The 22,064-nt window shown below is 40.1% G+C and overlaps 3 protein-coding genes across 3 annotated transcripts in view; 2 read left to right on the forward strand and 1 right to left on the reverse strand.

Moving 5' to 3' along the window:
- Positions 1-287: 287 nt before the first annotated feature.
- Positions 288-3,311, reverse strand: rbis (ribosomal biogenesis factor). The gene is made up of 4 exons (XM_035909649.2): positions 3,227-3,311; positions 1,202-1,314; positions 949-1,065; positions 288-854 (listed from the first exon to the last, which is right to left on the reverse strand). The coding sequence occupies exons 2-4, from the start codon at positions 1,307-1,309 to the stop codon at positions 786-788; spliced, it is 294 nt and encodes a 97-aa protein (XP_035765542.2). The 5' UTR covers positions 1,310-1,314; positions 3,227-3,311; the 3' UTR covers positions 288-785.
- Positions 3,312-5,468: 2,157 nt separating this feature from the next.
- On the forward strand, positions 5,469-12,231 carry LOC102799992 (carbonic anhydrase 1-like). Its single transcript, XM_006794958.3, has 7 exons — positions 5,469-5,725; positions 5,999-6,196; positions 7,559-7,677; positions 8,505-8,597; positions 8,690-8,752; positions 8,845-9,000; positions 10,639-12,231. Exons 1-7 carry the CDS (start codon positions 5,698-5,700, stop codon positions 10,756-10,758), a joined length of 777 nt encoding a protein of 258 aa, XP_006795021.1. The 5' UTR covers positions 5,469-5,697; the 3' UTR covers positions 10,759-12,231.
- Positions 12,232-14,801: 2,570 nt separating this feature from the next.
- The window catches only part of rdh12l (retinol dehydrogenase 12, like), a 49,255-nt gene continuing 41,992 nt past the window's right edge, over positions 14,802-22,064 (forward strand). The window contains exon 1 of the mRNA XM_006794957.3: positions 14,802-15,059. The gene's annotated coding sequence lies outside the window, so the exon portion shown is untranslated. The remainder of the gene's footprint in view (positions 15,060-22,064) is intronic.

The raw sequence follows: 22,064 nt of genomic DNA on the forward strand, positions 1-22,064 counted from the left end.
TTTTCAAGGGTAGCAAAAGCACAAATATTCTTATTTTTAGGTCATTCTAAACAAATAAAAACACATAGGCCTTACTCGCACTGGAGCACTAAATTTGGCAGGTCACATTTTATATAAGAACCACTCGTACCGAAACTCAGAGGCGAGCATTTCCATCTTCACAAATAGAAGTCAGTGATCTCCTCTGTGTCTTTATTTGTGCTAAATGAGAGACACCAAAACATGTCAAAGGGGGTTGAAACCTTGAACTACAAAGAAAAACAAAAATCAAAGAGGGTAGGATGAAATTCGTGTAGTTGGGAGAATTCTTTTGAAAAGTTTATTGAAAAATGACTACAAGGCACACAAAGAGTTTTAAAGAGAATCGGTTAATGAAAAGATAAGTCATCTGACATATCAACACTTTATTTTGTTTCATTTAACTTATTGTTCGTGCCATATATAACATTACAGTTTGAATCTGCTCTAACATAAGCATTTTCTGAGAATCAATAATGACAATAACGTGTATTCAAAGTCTAAAAGATATTAATAAAATACACAAAGGTGCATAATCTGAAAGAACGTTACAATTGACAGTGTTCAACTCTGTAATTGGATTTGATTTCTTTGTGCACATAATACGCAAAAACCTTGAGTTGCACATGAGATTTCGCTCCCATATCAATGCAGCAGGTTCTTGGCAGCTCATCTGTAGTCCTCATTTCGAAGAGAAATGACAAAATGCTGTGAGAGCATATTCAGTCCATCATCTTTGTTCGTGGTAATCACTTATTTTTATACTATTATAGCTGAGAGAAGAGTTGAGCGGCATTGTCGATATTTACAGATTCCTTCGGTAGGTCTCTGACAACCTAAGAAATTTAAAAGTATATATGTTGATAGCAATAAAATTGTTTTAAAAACACAGCTAAAAGAATGTTAAAAGTCCATGATTTCCTCCTTTACCTGTATTTGTTTCTTTGGTTCAGGAGCGACTGACTTTGAAATGCTCTTAACATCCCTCTGGACTTCTGTGAAGATTTGATTTAGACTCTCCACTTTCTCCTTTTTCACTGTATTGATCTGTGATACCACAATCATGTTAGAGCAGATGCAACAAACACCATGAACAAGGGAGGATACAAAATACATGTACAAAAACAAAACCCAATAAGCCAAAGAAAACAAAACCGGGAGTAAGAGATGAAAGAGATCTTACATGTTTGAGTGTTGTGACGGGTTTCGCTTTGGTCTTGTTCTTCAAGTGCTTGTTTGCCACTTGAAAGACGTTCTTCTGTTTTTTCCCCTTTTGTTTATTCTTTGCCATTTTACCTGTGGAAAGAACGGCAGTCAGCATGGATGCATTTGTGGAAATTATTTACTTTCTCTACCATGTTCTTCCTCCAGTGATTCCCTGTGTTTCTCTGGCAGTCTCTGCGCTGATCACACACTCACAGATTCATAGATTGCTCCTGATTCTAGACGTGCCTGGAAAGCCACCTGATTAGCAACACCTCTTTTTACCCCAAAAAGCTCAGTTATGGCCATGGGCCTTAAAACAGTGGTCAGAAAGTTGTAGATGATGTCAGAAAAGGCTGTAAGTCAAATGAAAATGCACTAATTCAGTCATGTTTTACAGTGTTATAACTTTTTATATTAACATTTTCCTGCACAACCTGCTCAAAACAAAAAAAGCCCTCTCAGTACACAGAGGGCTGATGTTGGAGTTTGATTTATAAACTACATAAATTCACAAATTCTTCCTGCCCAGTGAAGGTGACACACACAACTGCAGATTCTGCAAGAGGCGTAATAAGCAATAAACACGGCACAACTGAAATCTGCAAAAGGTAAAGACAACAGCAAAAGTATAACCTCCAGGAGGAAAAATGAATTGCTTTGTCATTTACATTTTTTTTATTTTAACCTTATTTGGGGACAATGATTTCACCCAATTTAACTGGTGAGTCTGTACATGCAGATTTCATGGTCTGGTGAAAACTGGAATCAAAGTGGATAAGGAGTCATAATGTGGCTGAAGAAAAACAAGCATATTTGTAGCTAAAGGCCTTCGCTGATATTATATGTGTTTTATTTATTTGTTTTCTTTTTTGTTTTTCTTTTTTGGTAGCAAATTTAGCCTTCATTTTTGACAGGACAGTAGAGTAGGGCGGTGGTATCGACTTGAGCATAGTAGCCCCCACAGTAGCATTTCAGCATTTGTATCACCTGCTCAAACCATCTCTTTATATATTCAGACTCTGGGAGGCAGCCAGAATACCTGAAGTAAACCTGCATGCACATGCTAAGGAGAGGGGAACCAGCTTTATGCTGTGAGGCTACAGAGCTAACCACTACATTACCCAGTCGCTCCAACCTCATCCTTTTTATTGCCTGCACTTCTGGATGGATATACAGCTTATCTGGGTTTGAGTCACGGGGGCAGCAATCTGAGCAGAGAAGCCCAAGCCACCTCTTCCAGCTCATTCTAGGGGGACACCTAGTCCCTCCCAAACCAGGTGACAGCTACAGCCTCCACAGTGAGTCCTGGGTCTTCCCCATGTCCAAAACATCTCGCCTAGGAGGCATTCAGGAGGTATCCAAGTCAGATGCCGGAATCACTTTAATCAACCTATTATCTGGGTCTCTGGTGGAAATATGGAACTTTTCATGCTGTAAGTATGTAAAATCTTTATCTTGTGTACATGGGCACAAACTAGCACGTCTGAGACCAGCCAGGGAAAAAACAAAGATCTTGCTCAGGAACATAAAAACGCTTCCATTTAGCTGGGCTCGGGACTGGTACTGGGAGTGCACTAGTCTGTGACCTGTGGTAACGTTATAGGAATTTCCAAAGAAACTGTAAAGCTTAAAGACTAAAATTTATCATCAGTGTGTTGTATTTACACGGAAGGACAGCAAATAGACAACGTGAGAGGGAGACATTGTAAATACCTGATACACATACAGCAGTGCATAGAAAAGAGTTAAGACAAACAGCCAAGAAGAACACCATCAGAAATATAATAATAATAATAATAATGATAATATGTATTACGGTCTTTAACGACATGTAATTATATTTCAGGCAAACTGAAATGCAGTGCAGTTACCAGCTAGTTAGCTGAGTGTCTCACATGTTAGCCTGTGCTATAGTACACATAACGACGATGAAACTAAGCGACTTATTTTACGTTATTTATGTTGGTATAACAGTTCGTAAGTGTACGGCTGTAAGACTTACCGAACTTCCTCGAAGAGTGGCGTTAAAATCCTCGTGCTACTTGAAAACACCACCGTGCCTTCTAAGTGACGTCATTTGCCTGCGACAGAAACGTAACGTTAACGCCCCAGTCACCTGTTTCGAGAGAGTAGCTGACTTTCTTTCTAGGACAAATGAGATAAACGATTATTTAATTTCTTTGTATTGTACTGTGAATTAGATAACTAATTCACAGAAACTAAACTTATATATTTAGGCTATTTTTAAAATCGTTAGAACAGTTTTAAAGTTCTTTGGGGATACAATACGGTTTGGGGCACCTTTTCAAATCTCGTGATAATTTAAAATACATTAAAGTTGAATTAGAACTCATTTAGTTCTCGATGAGTGAGTCTGTTTACCCTCATATTGTACGTCGGGACAAAAAAAAAAATCACGACAGGGTTTTTTACCTCATGCGTTGTAGTCTCAATGAAAAGCAGGTGGCAGCATACTATCATCTCACACCACCATAACTTGTTTTTGCCTGAGATGCATTTCTTCTTTTTTGCTCGCTTTTAGGAACTCCACAGCAGAATATCGGCATCTCCCGTCACACCAACCCACTGCATGTTCTACATGTCTTCTCTAAGATCTTCCTCTTTTCCTTCTGCTGGTAGCTGCATCTTCAACATTTTTTATTCAATATATCCGTATTCTGATTTAAAAAAAAAAAAAAAAACATCCCAGCCTTGCCTTTTTTTTTACCTAATCTGTCCCTCTGATATACTCATTTCCCATTCTGGTCATCCCCAATGAAACTTTTAACATTTTAATTTCCGCCTCCTGTCTTTTTGTTAGTCCCGCTATCTCCAAACCATACATCATAGCAGGTCTCACTACCATCTTGAAAATCTTCCCTTCACTCTTGGTGCTATACTGCTGTCACAAATCACCCCTGACCCTCGTCTCCAACCGCTTCATCCCGCCTGCACTCCCTTCTTCACGTCTCTTGTGCAGTGACCATTTTTTATTTTGGTTTGTGCAGCCTATTATTATGTCCTCTTGCACAGTCGCGTTTTCGTTTTTTCCTTTGGACCAATTCATACGCACCTGTTCATTATCGGTGAATGCTGCCTCATTTGACTTTGATTTGTTTGGCTAAATATTTATATGTATTATAGTCTGAAATAATAATAGAGCAAACTGGCCTTTAGTTTCTGTTTTGCGCCTTGATAAACTGCGCATATCAGATATATGTCCTATCATTTCTTGCTCCTGAGGCAGAAGGAGCGAGATAATCAGTGAAGCAGAGGTTAAGCCAGTCGCCCCAACCACTGAGCAAACTCATCAGTTCGTTTTAAAGCTTCACGGATCAGGTCCCTGTACCGGTAACACGTTGCTGTGCTGCCTGGGAAGCAACAGCAGGTGGCACCATAATACCACCTGCGTGTTTTTTGTTTTTGTTTTTTTTTTTCTTTTTTTGGGGGGGGTTACGTCTTCCTCCAAATACGTCTTCCTTCATAATCTTCAATAAACGCTTGCTTTCCCGTTGCAACTCAGAGTACAATGACATAATAAGGTTTTTCAGAACCCCCCCCCAAAAAAAAAAAAAAAAAAAAAAATAGGGGAATTTATTTCTGGCGTACCATTTTACTATTTTGTCCTCTTGACACATTCGAAGTACACTCGTGCTTTTTAATTTAAAAATGTGTTAATGCAATTTGTGACAGTCATTTGCACCTTGTCTTTATCAGTGAACACTGGCTCATGTGACACTGGCCCATTGATAGGTTTTATTGCATCACTGACAGCCATCATGCAAATCATGCAGCAAATTGGCCTATTAGTTTTTACTTTGTTTTTTATGAAAATCTTACCAGACACGCTCTAAAGTTCATATTCCAGACCCCCCACCCCCATTTCACACGCGAATTTAACGATTGCTTTGTGTGTTTGCGGACATTTGTACTAACTGGGGTTTGCGACAACTTTTTGTGTAATTATTCGAAATCCATCTACCTCTCTATCGATATCTGGTGATTGTTTGCGCATTACTGCCGCAATATCTCCACTGTCACGACTGTAGCCCACTGTCCGTCTGAATGTGTCACTGGGCTACGTGTCTTCTTCCTCACATGACAGACGCGTAAAATCCGTTAGATGAAAGGTGAGCTCGCGCTCGTCGCGCTCGAGAGATAGGCTATTAAAGCTTCATAGCTGCTGGCAGATGAAACGTTTAAACCACCGCAGATTCAGTGAGAGAGAGAGAGACAGAGAGAGAGAGAGAGAGAGAGAGAGAGAGAGAGATCCATTGATCCGACGTGTTGCAGCGTTGCGGTGCATCTAAACTCCTCCCGGGCTGCCGGACGGACACGCCGCACACTGGGACCCTATATAAGCTCTGCAGCTGTCAGGTGGAGGACACTAGCTGCTCTGCACTGGGGGACGAGTCGCTTTAGCTTTAGGGGATTACAGCTCTGCCTGCTCGCTCATACATCCAAACTGTCACCATGTCTTGGGGATACAAACCAAACAATGGTGAGCCGCTGATTGCACTATATATATATATATATTACCAGTCCTACCAGCAAGCGGGCTGCTAAATGAACGAAGGACAGTGCATTCACGGATCACTGCGGAGATTTTTTTTTTTTTTTTTTTTTTACATTGATTTATTTAGCCTACTCTGCATATTTGGAGACACACTCATACCTTCAGCTCCCAAATGCGCAGATAATTAAAATTTTTAAAGAATATATTTATAGATTGATATTAAATACAATGTTATTATTATTATTATGTAATTTCCAGGACCTCAGAAATGGGTTGAAAATTTCCCTATTGCCGATGGAGTCCGTCAGTCTCCTATTGACATCGTACCGGGCCAAGCATCATATGACGCGGGGCTGAAGCCGCTCGCCCTGAAGTACGACCCGTCCACCTGCCTCGATATTCTCAACAACGGGCATTCCGTCCAAGTGACCTTCGCGGACGACACCGACAGCTCACGTGAGTGTTAATACTCATACATTTACAACCGTCCAGGTACTGATTCAGATTTCTCGGAGAAAACACATTCTCTTACATTCATATTACTCAAAGTAACCGAGAAGCTATAAGATTCTTGGATCCAGGTTTGCGGACAATAAAAATCAGGCTCCTGAGGATGATTTATACAATGCAGTCATCTCCACAGCTGCCACAGACTCAAGCTTTAGACTAGAAAGACATTAATACTGTGCTTATAATAATATAGATGCGCCCCAGATTCCTTAACACCACGCCATTAGCGATGGCACAGATTTTATGTCGTTTTTGAAAAATGAAATATGTCGTTTTTACAATAAATACATTTGCTTAAGGTGCAGAGGTCTCCTTGAAAAGGCAAGCACAAAGCGCGATTGAATTGGTAATCTAACCCTTGGTAAACCTTTCCCACGCCAGCTCTGCTAACAGTGAGGTCAAAAGCACAAAAAAAGGGAAGGTTATTCATACACGAGCTTTGTTAATTATTAATGTCCCCACGTGTGCACAGAAACAGTTACTATGAAATTAATGCTAATATCTTTCTCTTTCAGTAAAATATTATTTATTTGTTTATTTATTTTATGTGTGTTTTCATTCTGGTCGTTTTAAAACTTGTCATGTCCTCCATGACATGGACATGGACATGTCCTGCACGTTTGTTTAGGATTCCTTAGGATTTCAGAGTGATGAGTGTTTTCTTTTGTTGTTTTTTTTAGTAGCTCTGATAGGGGATAATCGAGACTATGGTTGCATAATCAACTTAGTCACAGGGATAAAATCTCTACTGCTCACACAAAGTGGTTTCTTATGTTTTCTTAGAATCTTACTGTACCTGTTTTAGGCCCGGCACTTCTAAGAAAGGTGTCTGTGTAACACATTCATGTTATACTCCATTAATTCTTCATTTTTCATGTAGACACAGATTACTTTTTTATCATTCAAGGCCGACAGCTGCCAAATAAATATCCTGTTTTGGAAGGCCGGGGACTCCATATGATGTTGCACCAGAAATAGAACAATATACAGGATTAATTGCTGCTGTTTGAACTACTTTGTATTCTTTAAATAGATACATTACACAACAGTGGAAAGAGGTCTGGTGTTTACAATACCTGGACATTACTTTGAACTGAATGTAGCCATATCTCCAGCTGGGTTTGCACAACAGGAACTGAGACTGCTTCCATGGAAGTGTGTCACAGTCACAGTGTCTACATGTGTGTATCACATCTTATTCCATTTCCTTTTGTTCGCAAATACAGCGCTTTTGAAGTGCTTTTCTTGCAGGTCAGATCTTTTTATGTCAGTGCTGAACAGCTCTGCCATTTTTCTCTCTTTCTGCAGGTTTAACGGATGGACCAATCTCAGGGTTGTACAGACTCAAGCAGTTTCATTTCCACTGGGGAGCTTCTGATAACAAGGGCTCTGAACATACTGTGGCTGGGACCAAATATCCCGCTGAGGTAGGGAATCTCTGGATCATTATGATAATACCGAGATGGCTGATTAATGTTGATGTACAGCAACAAAGAGATTGGGACGGGGGCGGGGGACAAATTAGAGGCCATTAAAATTTGTCAGTGGCAAATCTTGCCTAAAACACAAATCTCATTGGTTGAATTATAATGGATCGAAGAAGAAAGGCCGCCTGGGAGGAAAATATGAGCAATTAGGGAGCTGGCCTCTTTTCCCATCATGTTTGGCAGCAAGTGTGGTTGCAATTTGATGTGTTTTGCCACAAATAGTTGCCTTTTCCTTATCTACTGTTTGCTCACCCAGCCATTGCTTAACCTCAGAGAAGCATATGATTGCATTCCCTAAACAGAACTTTAATTGCGCACGAGCGGGGGGGGGGGGGGGGGGTTTAGAGACTCCAGGCCTCTTAATCCATGATTTAGGTGGTTTGGTCAAATAGTATCCATGGATACTAGCTAGTTAGCTGGCTAATTAACCAAGCTATGCAGCGGAAGGAGGCCGTGGAAAAAGGTGAATCCCTTTTGGCAGAGTGACGTGATGTTTTTTTGTATGTATCCGTGTTTGTTGGCGCAGAAATAAATAGTATAGATGTACTTTTTAATGATGTAACGCAAGATTATTATTAGTTTACTACTTTCCTTGCAGACCTCTTGGGGTCACTGGACCTCATCTGGAGTATTATTGCCTTAATTTTCCCAACATCTGCTTTACGTTATCAAAAATAGAAATAATTATACTATTGTTTCATCTACAGTTTAGGCATAAAGTTTCCTGTAAGGATTTTTTTAAAATGTAAATATAATTTTATTTCTAGCTTCATCTGGTGCATTGGAACACCAAATATGCAAGTTTCAGCGAGGCTGCTAGCAAGCCCGATGGACTCGCTGTGGTTGGCGTTTTCCTGAAGGTGAGCAGAAATGGTTAAAGTATCATTATATGCAGTATTACATCAAAACATGACAAACATTTAACCGCAGTGCATCATTTGTTCTTTTTCAGATTGGTGGTGAAAATCCAAATCTCCAGAAGCTTCTTGATGCCTTTGACACCATCCAGTCCAAAGTGTGTTTCTGTAAAAATAAGAGATGTTTTTTTTTGGATTTGTTTTCTGATAGTTTTCTTACAATGTTCTTCTCTCCCTGTGTTTTTTAAAGGGCAAGCAGACCTCTTTAGCAAATTTCGACCCCTCTACTTTGCTCCCTGGTTGCCTAGACTACTGGACTTATGATGGCTCTCTGACCACACCCCCTCTGTATGAGAGCGTTACCTGGATTGTCTGCAAAGAACCAATCAGCATCAGCTCTGCACAGGTATGTTTGCTGCAAACAGAGCCCATTCAGCTACAGCAGAAGGATTGGCTTTATGCCCACGGTCTAGAATAGCTCTGTCTGCAAATCCTCTCTTGTACTACAATCTAAATAAAGGGCTTAATTGTTCAGATTAACTGTGGGGCTGAAACAAGAAGAAGAAACCTCTGTAGCAGACAGAAATGCAATACAGCAGACACTTGGCCAACTGGGGCAATGAGTGAGAACAAGAGTTCACACAGATACTAGGCGCTTTACCACAGCGTTATCAGTCACCATGTGGGCAGTCAACAGGAAATATTCATCCCGCAAATGCAGCACATTTTGTAGGTGAAACACTGTGACTGTGTTGTTTGTAATTTCAGCTACCTAAACACATCTTACCTAGATTTATGCTTATTTGTAAAATTACAGCTGATGCTATCACTGAAGTGAGTATTTGCCTCTTAACCACCCATTCCTCTAAACTAACAGCCCCCCGGCTGGTTTGTCCCAGTGAATGGAGCCTTGAGTCAATGTGAAGGTTAAGTCTTCGTGGTCACGTGATTATTTCACGGTGGTGAGAATGTATCTCAGGGGTAAACATATGAGTTGTGTGGATATAACCTTCATATGAAGGGTTATATATATATGGTTCTGCAGATAATAACACAGAACTTATTATTTATCAGCTAATTATAAGAGGGTACACCCACCAGATGAAATGGTTTGTCTTAGTAGTGAAGAAACACACTGTGTTCATTATCCTATGTTAATAAATCAAAAGCAATCATATGTTACTATGATGTAGCCACTCACTTGTTGTTGTTTTTTTAGTTTCATGTTCATACAAAATATTTTAGCCAAGACCTGAGATTGATTATCCCCCTCTCACATATGTACTGCATGAAAGCTAATGCCTGTAGCTTTTAGCTTAGCTTAGACCAAGTATTGGCAATCGATTTTTCCAAGGGACCACTTGAGAAACTGGGACTGTTGTGAAGGGTTGAACCAAAAAGCTGAATTCAGTTCTGCTCAGTATTAGTTTAATCACTTTATAAGCTCATTTGTGCAGGCGTCCACAACTGTCCCAGTTTCTCATGTGGCCCTTTGGGAAAATGGCACAAGCAAGCCCAGGCTCCACCAGTCAAGCTGACCATTCAACCTTTTACACAATAGCCAAAATCACTTCTTTTTACCAAGGGGTGCAAAAGATGTATTTATATTCATGCCTACTTTATATTTTATTCTGGTAGCCAATATTTATTTTGAAAGACATTACTGAAAACTGACATGCTGCTCTTTCTTTACACTGTGTTTTTGCTAGCTTGACTTGACCATGTAGCAACTAATATATGCTTAGTACAAAGACAAGATGCTGTAGCACTGACCCCTCTTTTATGAAAAACCCACCAAACATTTTAATTTTTAAGCATCTCATGTGCTCAAATGGGGAATTTGTGTTGTATGTGTTACCAGTTGTGTTACCAGTGTTACAAGGAGGTAAATAAGCATATAAGAAATGTCAACAATAACATAACTGCTAAGCTCAGTTCCCCAGTGAAAAGCTCTCACTGACTGAGCAGGGGGAAGCCGGTGTTGTGTGAGTGACAGCCACAGCAGGAATGATTAACGCTACGACCGTCGTCTCCTTTTTCACAGATGGCCAAATTCCGCACCCTGCTCTTCTCTGCCGATGGGGCGGCTCAGGACTGCATGGTGGACAACTACCGCCCACCCCAGCCACTCAAGGGTCGCACCGTCCGTGCTTCCTTCAAGTAGTAACCCCTCCCCCTCTTGTGACCTTTTCTGCCCTCTTGCCCTTTCCCTTCCCCTTCCCCTCCCCTTCAGCCTGACACCCAGAATTACCTCTCTTGTAGTAAGCCACAAAGCATACATATCTCTCTCCATCCAGTTTCAGAAGGATGTTAAATTTCTGTGGCCCATGGCTTTCCGTGCTCGACAGTCTAACTGTGAAATAGGGCACTAGAAGGATTTGCATCTGTTTCTATATGCATAACAAGCAAGCATAATTAATTTTAAAGGACAAACATTTAACAGTGGTTGCAACATATTTACAAGGCTTCTGCATTTGCTCTTGCTGTTTTTTAGAAGCATTACACAAGAATGTGCAGGTCTCTTTTTATTTTACCCTCAGAAAGCCACAAGGGTGAAAAATTAAGATGAATTACTATCGAAATGGTGCTCTTCCTCTAGCAGGAAGCAGAAAGAACAAGCTAGTTTCAGCATGGCAAAGGGAGGAAATGTGAGGAGCATGAGGTGCACGGCACACAGGACCGTGCTGCTCCTGGTCTGTCTGTAATCTCTGACAGACTGCCAGCCTCTGCATCACAGCGGCTTAGTGTGACGATGCAGCCTCCTCCATCACATCCTATTGACTCAGAAAAATCCCCCTCTGCCACAAATACACACACATCACTGACGCAGTCTCTGCAGACATGATGCCCGTAACTCTGACCTGCTTATCAATCTGAACTGCAGAACAGCATGCAGCGGCAAAGGGCACGGCAGCACAAAGCTGCTAGGGTCGGCTAAATTGAACACCACAGCAGTGATTTATTTCTCTGCTTTTACATCCAGCTCTGCAAGTCTTTCATGTCTATGTCATCCCAAGATGTGTGAGTTTTTTGAGCCTGAAAGCTCATGCAAAATGAGTCTTTACTGTTTCCTAAATTTATATTTATAACCAAAAAGCCTGTTTCCTCTTGATGCCCTCATAACACAGCGATAGACAAATATAGTGCTTCTTTTAAAAATGAAATGAAATCCCCTTGTGTGTATTTTTCATTCTTTTTTTTAAATTTTATTTCTTCAATTCTCATTGTGTAGAGTGCTAATGCGTAAAACGCATAGTAATGTTCGGTCGTCCTGTGGGCGATGTCACAGTGGCAAACGCACAACGCCAAGGAAGAAATTATCCTAAAGCCAAGAAAGAGGAGAACCTGCCAACAGACAAGACTATAGTGTCAGCCTGGGGGTCAAGCCCTGTGTAGGAGGACAACTAGCAATAGGGTATTTATTCTCAAAAGCCTCCTTTAGACCAGTGTACATTTCTGAAGCACTGCAGATGTTTGACTAAGCCAGAAAAGAGATGCCAGAAAGATTGTAATTACTGTAGGAAAACAAGCCTTATGCCAATAATTTGTAGGGCCTTCCTGGAAGTTTGTGCTATTGCCATTCTATTTTGGAAGTGGATATTTTAATAGTGAAATAAATGTATATTTACAACTTAAATGTGCTTTTTGATTTGTGTGTTTATTTATTTCATCATTATTAATGTTAATGTCTCTTCTTATTCACTCATGCAGCATAGGCTAGCAACATGACAGCTAATATCGTAATTGTGAACATGCAGCTTTAGTGAACTTTGCTGTTTATACAAATGGAAAGCAATGTGTGACGGCAAACTTCCTACATATGTGCAATACGCAGTGTAAAGCGTGCAAGTGTTGAATTAAGTATTCTATCTAACACATCAAGCTTCAGGCTAAAATCCTACCTGAAGAAAAATCACCAAATTTACTCAGTAACAGCAGCAAAACTAGGATCCCCAAAAAAAGAACAGCGGTTTTCATGAACAGGAGACTCTTGAAAGACATTTGAAATACAAAATCATCAAACTACTGTTTACTCTCAGACCTATACATTCTTCCCTGCAGATCTGCTAAAATTTGATATGCTATATTTTCCTACCTTTGTTCTGTTTTTACACCAGATACTGCCTGTTTTTTTAAATCAAGACTTAAAAACCCAACAAAGAACCACATCATACTAAATAATGAGAAATAAAGATATGTAGTCAGTCAAAGGTACACCCTCTTTACTTTTGAGGGTTTATGTATCATGACATAATAAAAAGTCATTGGTCCTGTACCAGATGAGCTATAGTATATGTTGCATGACACTGTGAATTTAATGAACATTAAACCAAAATGCAAATTGCTTCCACTGGAAATAAGAATTCTTAATTAAAAGAGTAAAGAGAAGTCAGCTGCTGCAAATCAAACGCATCTGATTAACTTAATTAAATGGTTGGCAAATGTGAGCTCGTCGATAAAAGCAGACGTTTTGTCATTTTGCTGGTGTGGAGCATTCAGTTGTGTCAGCACAACGCCAAAGAGGAAAGACGTCTGCAATGATCTTATAGAAGCAGTTGCTGCTGCCTGTAAATCTGGGAAGGGTTACAAAGTCATTTCTAAACAATCTGAAATCCATCATTCTACAGTGAAAAAGTTTATTCACAAGTGAAAAGCATTCAAGACTGCAGTCAGCCTTCCCATCTGTGGACTCCCAGCAAATTCACACCAACCCGTGCAATGCTCAGAGAAATTAAATGTTAGGGTTATGACCCTACAGTTAGAAAAAGGCTGAACAAGTATGTCCTGTTTGGTAGGGCTTCCAGGAGAACGCTTCTTCTTTCTAAAAGGAACAACAAGATGCAAAGTTGCATCTGTTTAAACCACAAGACTTTGGGCCAAAGCCACAAAATGTCAGTCTTTTAATACTAAACTACTGCACAGCACTTATTCCTTTCACATGCATTCATGTTGCTGCTTTGTCCGCAGGCGTCTGGATTCTGTTTAACTTTTTTGTATTTTCCTAATATTACATTTTCTCTTTTTTTCTAAAATCGGTCGCTTTGTTAGAAGAGGATCTCTCCATGTTTGTAGTTGGTCACATGAGGGGAGACCCCACGTTAACTTTGCGAGTTGATAACCAGGTTTGTGTGAGCATTTATCTTTGCCAATGTCAGAGTGAATCCAAATAATGGAACAGTACCGTGAGTATGAAGAACTCATTTTGTAATCTAGAGTCAACCTGAATTCACTGATCTTTTTTCGTCAGCATGGGTATGTTCCAGGGTGACAATGCTGTTATTCATTGCACTCAGTCTGTGAAAGAGTGGTTCATGGAGTTTCGTTTTACACGTCGGTTGGCCACTTCAGAGTTTAGACCTTTGTATACAATTTATTTATGCAGTGGAACATTATCTTGCATTATCCAACCATATCTTATGAGCTAATGTTACAAAGAGAACCAGAGAGGGTGTGGTAGAGTGGCCAGGACTGCTGGCTTAGTGAAGTAGAACCGATCAAATCTCGCTGTGGTAGCAGCTTTACACTCGGTATGACCCAGGTTGATAGAGGGTGCCCAGTCTGGATCGCATTCCAGCATTTTGTAGGCTGGTTTTCCAACAAAACACAACAAACATTAGACCGCAAAGCCACAGTGAACAAAGCAGCGTAGCGCACCGAATTCAATTCAAATCAATATAAGACTTATTTGTAACCTACATCAACAATTATGTTATGATAAATTACGTAATAACTACAAAAAAAGACTTTGTGAGAATGCTTGGAGCAGACTAACATGTAAGCTGGAGTGTTATGGAACGTTATATTTGGTCTTGGAATGGCTGCAATCCAGGCCATCCGTCGGCTTTGTTACTTCGGAAACATGGCTTAAACAATTTCTCCTCCACGACATAATCCGATAACAACCGATCTCTTTACCCGTAGGCTTCCCGTGGCTGTCATGCGACCGGCAACTGCAGTTAATAATAATACAACAGTTTCTTGCCATTTTTTGTGTTTCTTTTTATCGCTGTGACTGTTTTCATGTGAAAGCCTGCGCGCGCTAGTACCGTTTGCCACTCGTTCCCAGAATCCTTTGCGGTTTTACCCCTGAATGACGTCACGGAGAAAAGAAAACCATTAGCTGTGGTGTAATCTCTTTGAGTATAACCTGTTTTATTGTGAAAGGGGGTTCTGAAACAGGAAGTAAACAATAAAGGTCGGAGTTTGAGTGTTCTACAAGGTGTCGCTTGAATCCTTGCCTAAAACCACGACAGTAGCCTGTCTGTTGTACATAAGTTTTGGTCAGCTTCCACGCTGCAGTGCACTGTTTCAATCAGTACTGGAATTTCACCCTCTGTGGAAATGTGAGAAACTCCTACCTCCTCACAGCTCTTACAAACCCTCAGCAGGAAAATGTGACAGACTACTGTGAGCCGAGCTCTTCTGCCAAGCCTTTCTCAGCTCTTCTTGAGGCTCCGGGAAAAAGTAAGCCTGTGTACCATTTACAGAAAAAAAACGAGCTTGACCACACAGAGTTTCGCATAGAGCCGGACTTGTAAACATTATACGTGCAGTCCACAGTATGTTCTTTGTGACCCCAGTGTAGCATGTGTCTGCCATGAAAATCAATTTAAAAGAGTGACTGCTGAAACGTCTGTCTCACTAACACACACACAGACTGAATGATAAATCATGGAATAACAAAACAAATCTTTGGCACAAACCTAAATTGTAAAGTATCTTTAGGACCATGAGTGAAAACTTTTATACGCTGTCATCTGCAGGAGTGATATTCTAGTTCAGCGAGTGATATCCAGAGATAATCGGATTCAAATTTTTATCTTGAAGCAGTGAACAGCATGTCTGTTTTGTTATGCCATGATTGTGAGGTATGTGGAGCTGCCATAGGTTCTCTTGGATTTTGGCTTTTTTTCCTGGTACTGGGTGTCTACTTCTGTTCCCATTGTTATTGACCCGTCAAGAAGGGTTTTTAAAAGTGATGGTTGTAATGTCATTTAAAACAGCAATTCATTTTCTAAAAAAGGTTGGATAATGCATCATTACGATTCTGGTTACCAATTATGTTTACGGTCCTGTGAAAAACTAGGTTCACACCATGATTCAGTTACTCGCAGAACCACCTTTAGCAGCAATACATCAAAGTAAACTTCTTTCTTTATGAGTCCCTCACATCATCACTGAAGTCTGGACGTTGACAGGGCTTTTGGGACGATTTGTTTTTCAGCCATTCTGTTGTAGATTTGCGGCTGTGCTTCTGATCACTGTCCTAGAGTTGCATGACCTAGCTTTAGCTCTCAGATGGCTTCACATTTGAGTTTGTTATACAGAGGAGTTCATGATTGACACAATGAATGAACTGGCATGAGGTGTCTGTTCTGTCCAAAGAAAATGTTTGAGAAGTTTTGTGGTGTGTTCAGATGCAGTTTTGCAAAGCTAACTTGTACTGCCATGTTCTTTTTATTCTCTTGTATTGTGAATTTTTTTCCTGGAATTGGAATTTCCATGATTAGACAACCTGTCAAACAAAAGGTTGTAATTCAAAGTCATTTTTAAAACAGCTGTTCCTCTTCTAATAGAAATAGGTAAAGCAACAATACAAATTAATTAACTAGTAATTTTGCTGATAATATATTTCTTTTTTTACATTTTTCAGTCGTTTTTCCCAACAATAGCTAGCTAGCTAGTTTAGCTAGCAGCAGGAAATTTTTAATATTAAAAAATAAATTTAAAATAAAAATAAATAAATAAATAAAAAGACACACAAACTGCATAAAGGATCAGATAAACACTACAAATTCTCCACTTAGTCAGCTGTTTTCTTACTCAACTAATGTTAACTGCTGCAAACTGTGTGTTTTCACTGGTTTCAACCACCAACACAAACCATAAACCTAAAAACAAATACAGTCATGTCAGAATGAAAGTTTTACAGCCGTACTTATAGCCCTATGAAAAACTATTAACTTTGACCGGACTCACATTTGACTCCAGAATACTTTGGTTATCTAGACATTGTTCCAGAAGCCTTACGGTTTGTTCAGATTTGGTTCTGTTCATCTGGATGTAGTGTTTTCAGTGGGAGAAACCTTTCATCACGCATCCAGCTGACTTCTTCAGTAACTGACCTGACAGCCTGTTGTTCGTCAGTGGTGCTAGTTTCACTCATTGTGCAAATGTACTGTTTATAAGGTTGTTTAAACCTGCAGTCAGCTGAGACTCATGAAGTCCCTTGGATAAGTGACAAAACATTTCCCCCACTGAAAACGCTACATCCAGATGAACACAATCAACTTTTTGGGATTTCCTTACCTGGATGATTGAGCATGTATCAAGACATAACTCATGTATCATTTTCATTTTAGAGAAAATAGCCTTTCTCCTGGCAACCCTTCCAAATGAGACCTACTTGTTCAGTCTTCTTCTAATTGTACAGTAATGAGCTTTAACATTTAACGTGCTTACTGAGGCATGTAAAACCTTGCATTTTTTGACCTTGGGGGCAAACTTGCTAAATCACTCACTCCTGGGAAGATTGTGCCATTGTGTTATAACACACCTGAATGCATCAGACCAGCAAACTGTAAAGGTTAATATAGCTGATAACTCTATGTGTGTGGCTCTCCTGTACTAGCAGGAAAGCCATACATGCTAGAAAATGTGTCTTTCTTTAGACTCATGTGGCTCACACTTTTAGAAAGCTTAACCTGTTAAAATCACTAGGAAAACCATATTATCAAAGCTTAATTATCTTTTGAGCTACACCCCACAAAATATCCGAACCCATTCTATGAATCAAACTAGAGTATTTCCATCCGTCTTGCTATATATAAATAATTTGCACGATCACCTCAATCCTTCTCTATTTTTACAGCTTCCTGTTTCCTTGTTCCTCCACCAGCTCTCCTTTTGTGTTGCTTCTTTTCATCTCACTTAGTATTGTGACAGCTGGGCGAGAGGAAAAGTCCTGCTGTGTGCCATCATGCAGTACAGATGTTACCACACTTATTTATTTGCCTCCTTCAACACATGCCTTCATAAACTGATGAGACTTGAACACAAGGCCTGATCACTGAGTGTGCAACATGAGTGGCTGTGAAGGTCAGAAACTCCAATGTCATAACAGATTTTCATTACTTACACTGGCTTGAGCACTGTTAAATGGATGAGACCATGATAGCGTACAGGGGTTTAAATAGATTGTATTGAATTTGTAAGGTGGGGAAAAACAAATTAAGGCTAATTCTTTATGGTCAGTGAATACCGTAGATTTGGCACATGCCACTGTCAGCATGTCACTCTTTTCCCTTCCAGGTTTCTGACAAGTGCAGGTTGTTGCATAATCAAGTATAGCAGGCGGGTGACATACATTAAGTACGCAGGATATAAATAGTCATGCATAATCTCTGAGAAGAGAGGATAAGAGCTTCCAAGGAGAAAGATCTCTAAATGAACAATACTGCAGTCAAGTCAGTAGATCCGACGTAGCACTTCTGCGTGATTGACGTTCCAATTTCACTTGATTTTATTCAGTCAGGGGTCGTAAACAAGACCCAACCATTTCTGGTTTAATTTAATCTGGTTGTCCTTGCTTTCACAGTACTGTAGCATCTGCCAGATGGCAGGAGTGTGAACAGTGTGTGCTGTGTTTTGGGTGCGGTCCTTGATGATGTTGTGTGCCCCTTTTCTGACCCGAGTGTTGTAAATGTCCTGTAGTGGTGGGAAGGGTACTCCGCGGATGAATTGTGCTGTTTTAATGACACGCTGGATAGCCTTCCTATCCTGAGTGGTGCTTTTCCCCTACCACACTCTGATGGAGTTTGTCAGAATATTCTCCACTGTGCATCTGTAAAAGTTGCTGAGGAGTTTGGAGGTTAATCCAAATTTAACAACTTGAAAATGTCTGTCTGTAAACACCTCAGCCAGCTCTGAAGAGCGGACTCTCAAAGCACGGCCGGGGATGTTGTCAGGGTAGGCTGCTTTTCGGGGTTTGTCCTCCTCAGACCCTTGCATACCTCAGTTGACGTCACATTGAGTGAAGAACTCCGTGCTGCCTGTGCTGGTAGAATCCCTCTGTGTTGGTTGGTGTTGAGGTTGTCAAAGCTAGCGTAGAACTCATTCAGCTCGTCTGGTAGCGCGTTGCAGCTGACTGTGACCCTGCTGCTAATCTGCGGGAAATCAGTGATGTGTTGCAAGCCTTGCCACATGCATTGAGAATCTGAGTTGTTGTAGTATCCTTCCAGTTTCAATCTGTGCTGCCTCTTGGCTTCCCTGATGGATCTACGTAGGTCAAATCTTGCTTTTTGTAGTCCTCTGCGTCACCAGAGGCAAATGCAGTGGGGCGTGCATGCAGCATGGAACGTACCTCACAGTTCAATCATGGTTTCTGATTTGGATATGTTTTATAGGACTTGGTGGGGACAATATTGTCAATGCAGGTGCTGATGTAACTGGTAACCACTGATGCATATTCCTCTAAATCCACAGAGCAGTCATCTCTCAAGGCAGCAGTCTAAAACGCACTCCAGTTTGTAGCATCAAAGGAAGCACTGAATCATTTGGGAAATAATGTTTGACGAACGGCCTGCATGCTGGATAGAGGAACACAGAAATGTGGTCTGACTGTCCAAAATGGGGGTGGGGCAATGCCTCGTATGCGCCCCTTACGTTGCTGTAGATGTGTTCCAGGATGTTGTTATTCCTTGTCGGAAAGCTGATGAACCTTTGGGAGCACAGTCCTGAGGTTACAGTCATTCAAATCCCTGGCATAAAGGCACATCTTTAGGAATGTATTTAAAATTCTAGCAATTCCTTCATATTAAGGTGTCTGCAGCAAGTTTCATCTCTTGAAGTTGTGATGGGTGAATTGTTTTCCTTTATGAAGTCCTCAGTGTTCAGAAACAATATCTCGTCTGGGACTCTCCTCAGCTCTTCCCAGGAGGGTGGCACGGATGCCCCTCCGGTGGTCCTCCTTGGGCTCTCACACTCTGGGGCCTCTGGATGTCTGGAGCCTGGATCTCCTCCATGCCTGCTTCATGCCCTGGGGGACGGGGCTATGGCTCTCTACACCCTCTAGCAGACTGTTACATGGGGAAACCTTTTGAATACAGGCGCGCTGATCCACACAGGTGTGCACATGGGTGTTCACTGTTCAGACATAAACTACACCTTTCTTTGCATATTGTGCGCTGTCGGTCCTGCGTGCTGCACAACAACATTCAATATTTAGTATTTACTGCTATTTACACTTAGCTAGATTAATGCAATGGTGTTGTGTTTAGTATGTTGCTCTGGGGGTTTTTTTGTTTGTTTGTTTGTTTTGCTTCTTTTTGCTTCTTTTTCTCTCAACAGGTGATCCAGGAGATTTTTTTTCTTCTTTCTCTTTTTGAGTGCCCTTTCTCACTGTCCCTCTTCCCTTCTGTTTTTCTTTTCCTTCATCTTTCTTTCTCCCTTTCCTATCCCCCAGTCATGTCTGTCCCGTCTGTAACAACTGAAAATAAAATAAATTATAACAACAAAGGTCGATCAAATGGACCAATACGCCAAGGCCGTGATGATCCATTTGGCAAAGTAAACCCACTGGGTATCCTTGTTGGTCTTCAGACAACAATTCTGACGGCTAAAGAACCAAATGGGACAGGAAAAAAAAAAAGAGACAATATCAATTGATTATCCAGAAAAAAAGAATTAAAAAAAAAAACAGAAGTCGTTTTTTTTTTTTCAAAATAACCACAGGTCTCTGCAATATATGAGTATGTATTATCACTACAATGAAATTGGATTAGGTAAGGAAGGACTCGTTGTTTTAGTGTTTTTCAAGTGCGTTATTTATTTTTATGAACACCACAATTCAATTTATTTCAATTTTAATCAAGACCAAGTTTCACAGTAAGCCACATGAAAATGCATGTTTGACTAAGATTCCCTCAAATCAGGATTAAAAGGTTTGTTAGATGTATAAAAATTGAAGTCATAGTGTAGTGTTGTTCTCGGAGCTAAACTATTTTACACATTTTAATGAATTGCCTTCACGTGTCTGTCTAAATTCTTGTTTCTTCCTGTTATATGCAGCTATTACTTTTGCTCCTTTCAAAGTGGCAACACAAAAGTGGTAATACAGAAAAGTAACACGGCTGGCATGTTGATTTTATATGTGCTTCTGAACTGACTTCATACTCACTTGTGGAGAATCTGGATGCCATCAGTTCACAGACAGCCTTTAGGAAGCTATCCACTTAGCTTAGCATTTTTTTAAAGTGTCAATAACAATGACGGAGTCTAAACATTCCAGCAGCAAATTTCCTCTGCAATTTCCTGCCTGCAGTCTTCAGTGTTGATTTATATAAACAGCCACTTTTCAAGATATGCACTTCTCTGACATATCCGGATTTTTTATACCTGTTTAAAGGATCTGAGTTTGGCTAATTAGCATCTATAACTGTACAGTGCATCTGAAAAGTATCCACGGTGCTTCACTTGTTCCATATTTTGAAATTCTTCTAAATGTATTAAATGTATTAAAATAAAAACATAACTTGTTCAGCATGACAAATAAACTGAATTCACCACACTCTGACTCCAATCAAGTTGTAGAAACATCTGCAAGATCATCTTTGGAAACACAATGCACCTGAGCGCAATTTTAAAGGTCATGGCATATTTTATAATGTTTCATATTTTTGTTTTTTATTTACCCCACCACCCCATAATGACAAAGTGAAAAAGGTTATCTTGACATCCCTGCAAATTTATTAAAAATATAAATGTTTAAATTTCACTTTTTTTTTGCTTTATCAGTATGGGGTATTTTGTGTAGAATTTTGAATCCATGTGGAGTAAGGTTTACTTTTTGGATAGTGTGTAAATAGTTAGGACTCTTGGATGCTAGACTCACTTTTGAAAACCATGTGGAAAACCTATCAAGAGACAAAGACTGGAGTCTTATATAGAAAAAAAATCTTGTTTCTCATTCAGAAGTTGTAAGATCAATGTACAGTGCACAGTTTTGTCTACATTTGATTTTTGGGATATGGATGATATGTGCCTGTTTCTTCATCCACCTTGAAGCTTCTGGATCCTGTGTATTAGAGTGTGCACCGATTTACCAGACTACATGGTGATTCTTTTCTTGCTCACGTTGCCTCTTATATGAGAAAGTAGGGCCATCCTCCCAGCAAGCGCAGCGTTGTATGGTGTAATAGTCTGCGACTACTCTTGCACATGTTTTTTGTTTGTTTTTTTAAAATTAGTGATCATGGATAGAGTGGCTTTTAATATGTGGTTGTCTCAGTTTATATATCGTTGTGCGTCTTTCTTAAGAAAAAAACCCTCGATCTCACTGAGATCATGTGATTTAATAAAGGATTGTATCAATTTATCTGGATTCCATGGTGACAAGAAGCCATATTGTTTGACCAGGAATAAATATTCCAGCACTTTGACCTTTAACCGGGCAGTGCAATTTCTAATATA

This window comes from Neolamprologus brichardi, chromosome 9 (assembly GCF_056152115.1).
Source record: "Neolamprologus brichardi isolate AB-2024 chromosome 9, ASM5615211v1, whole genome shotgun sequence".
Lineage (NCBI taxonomy): Eukaryota > Metazoa > Chordata > Actinopteri > Cichliformes > Cichlidae > Neolamprologus > Neolamprologus brichardi.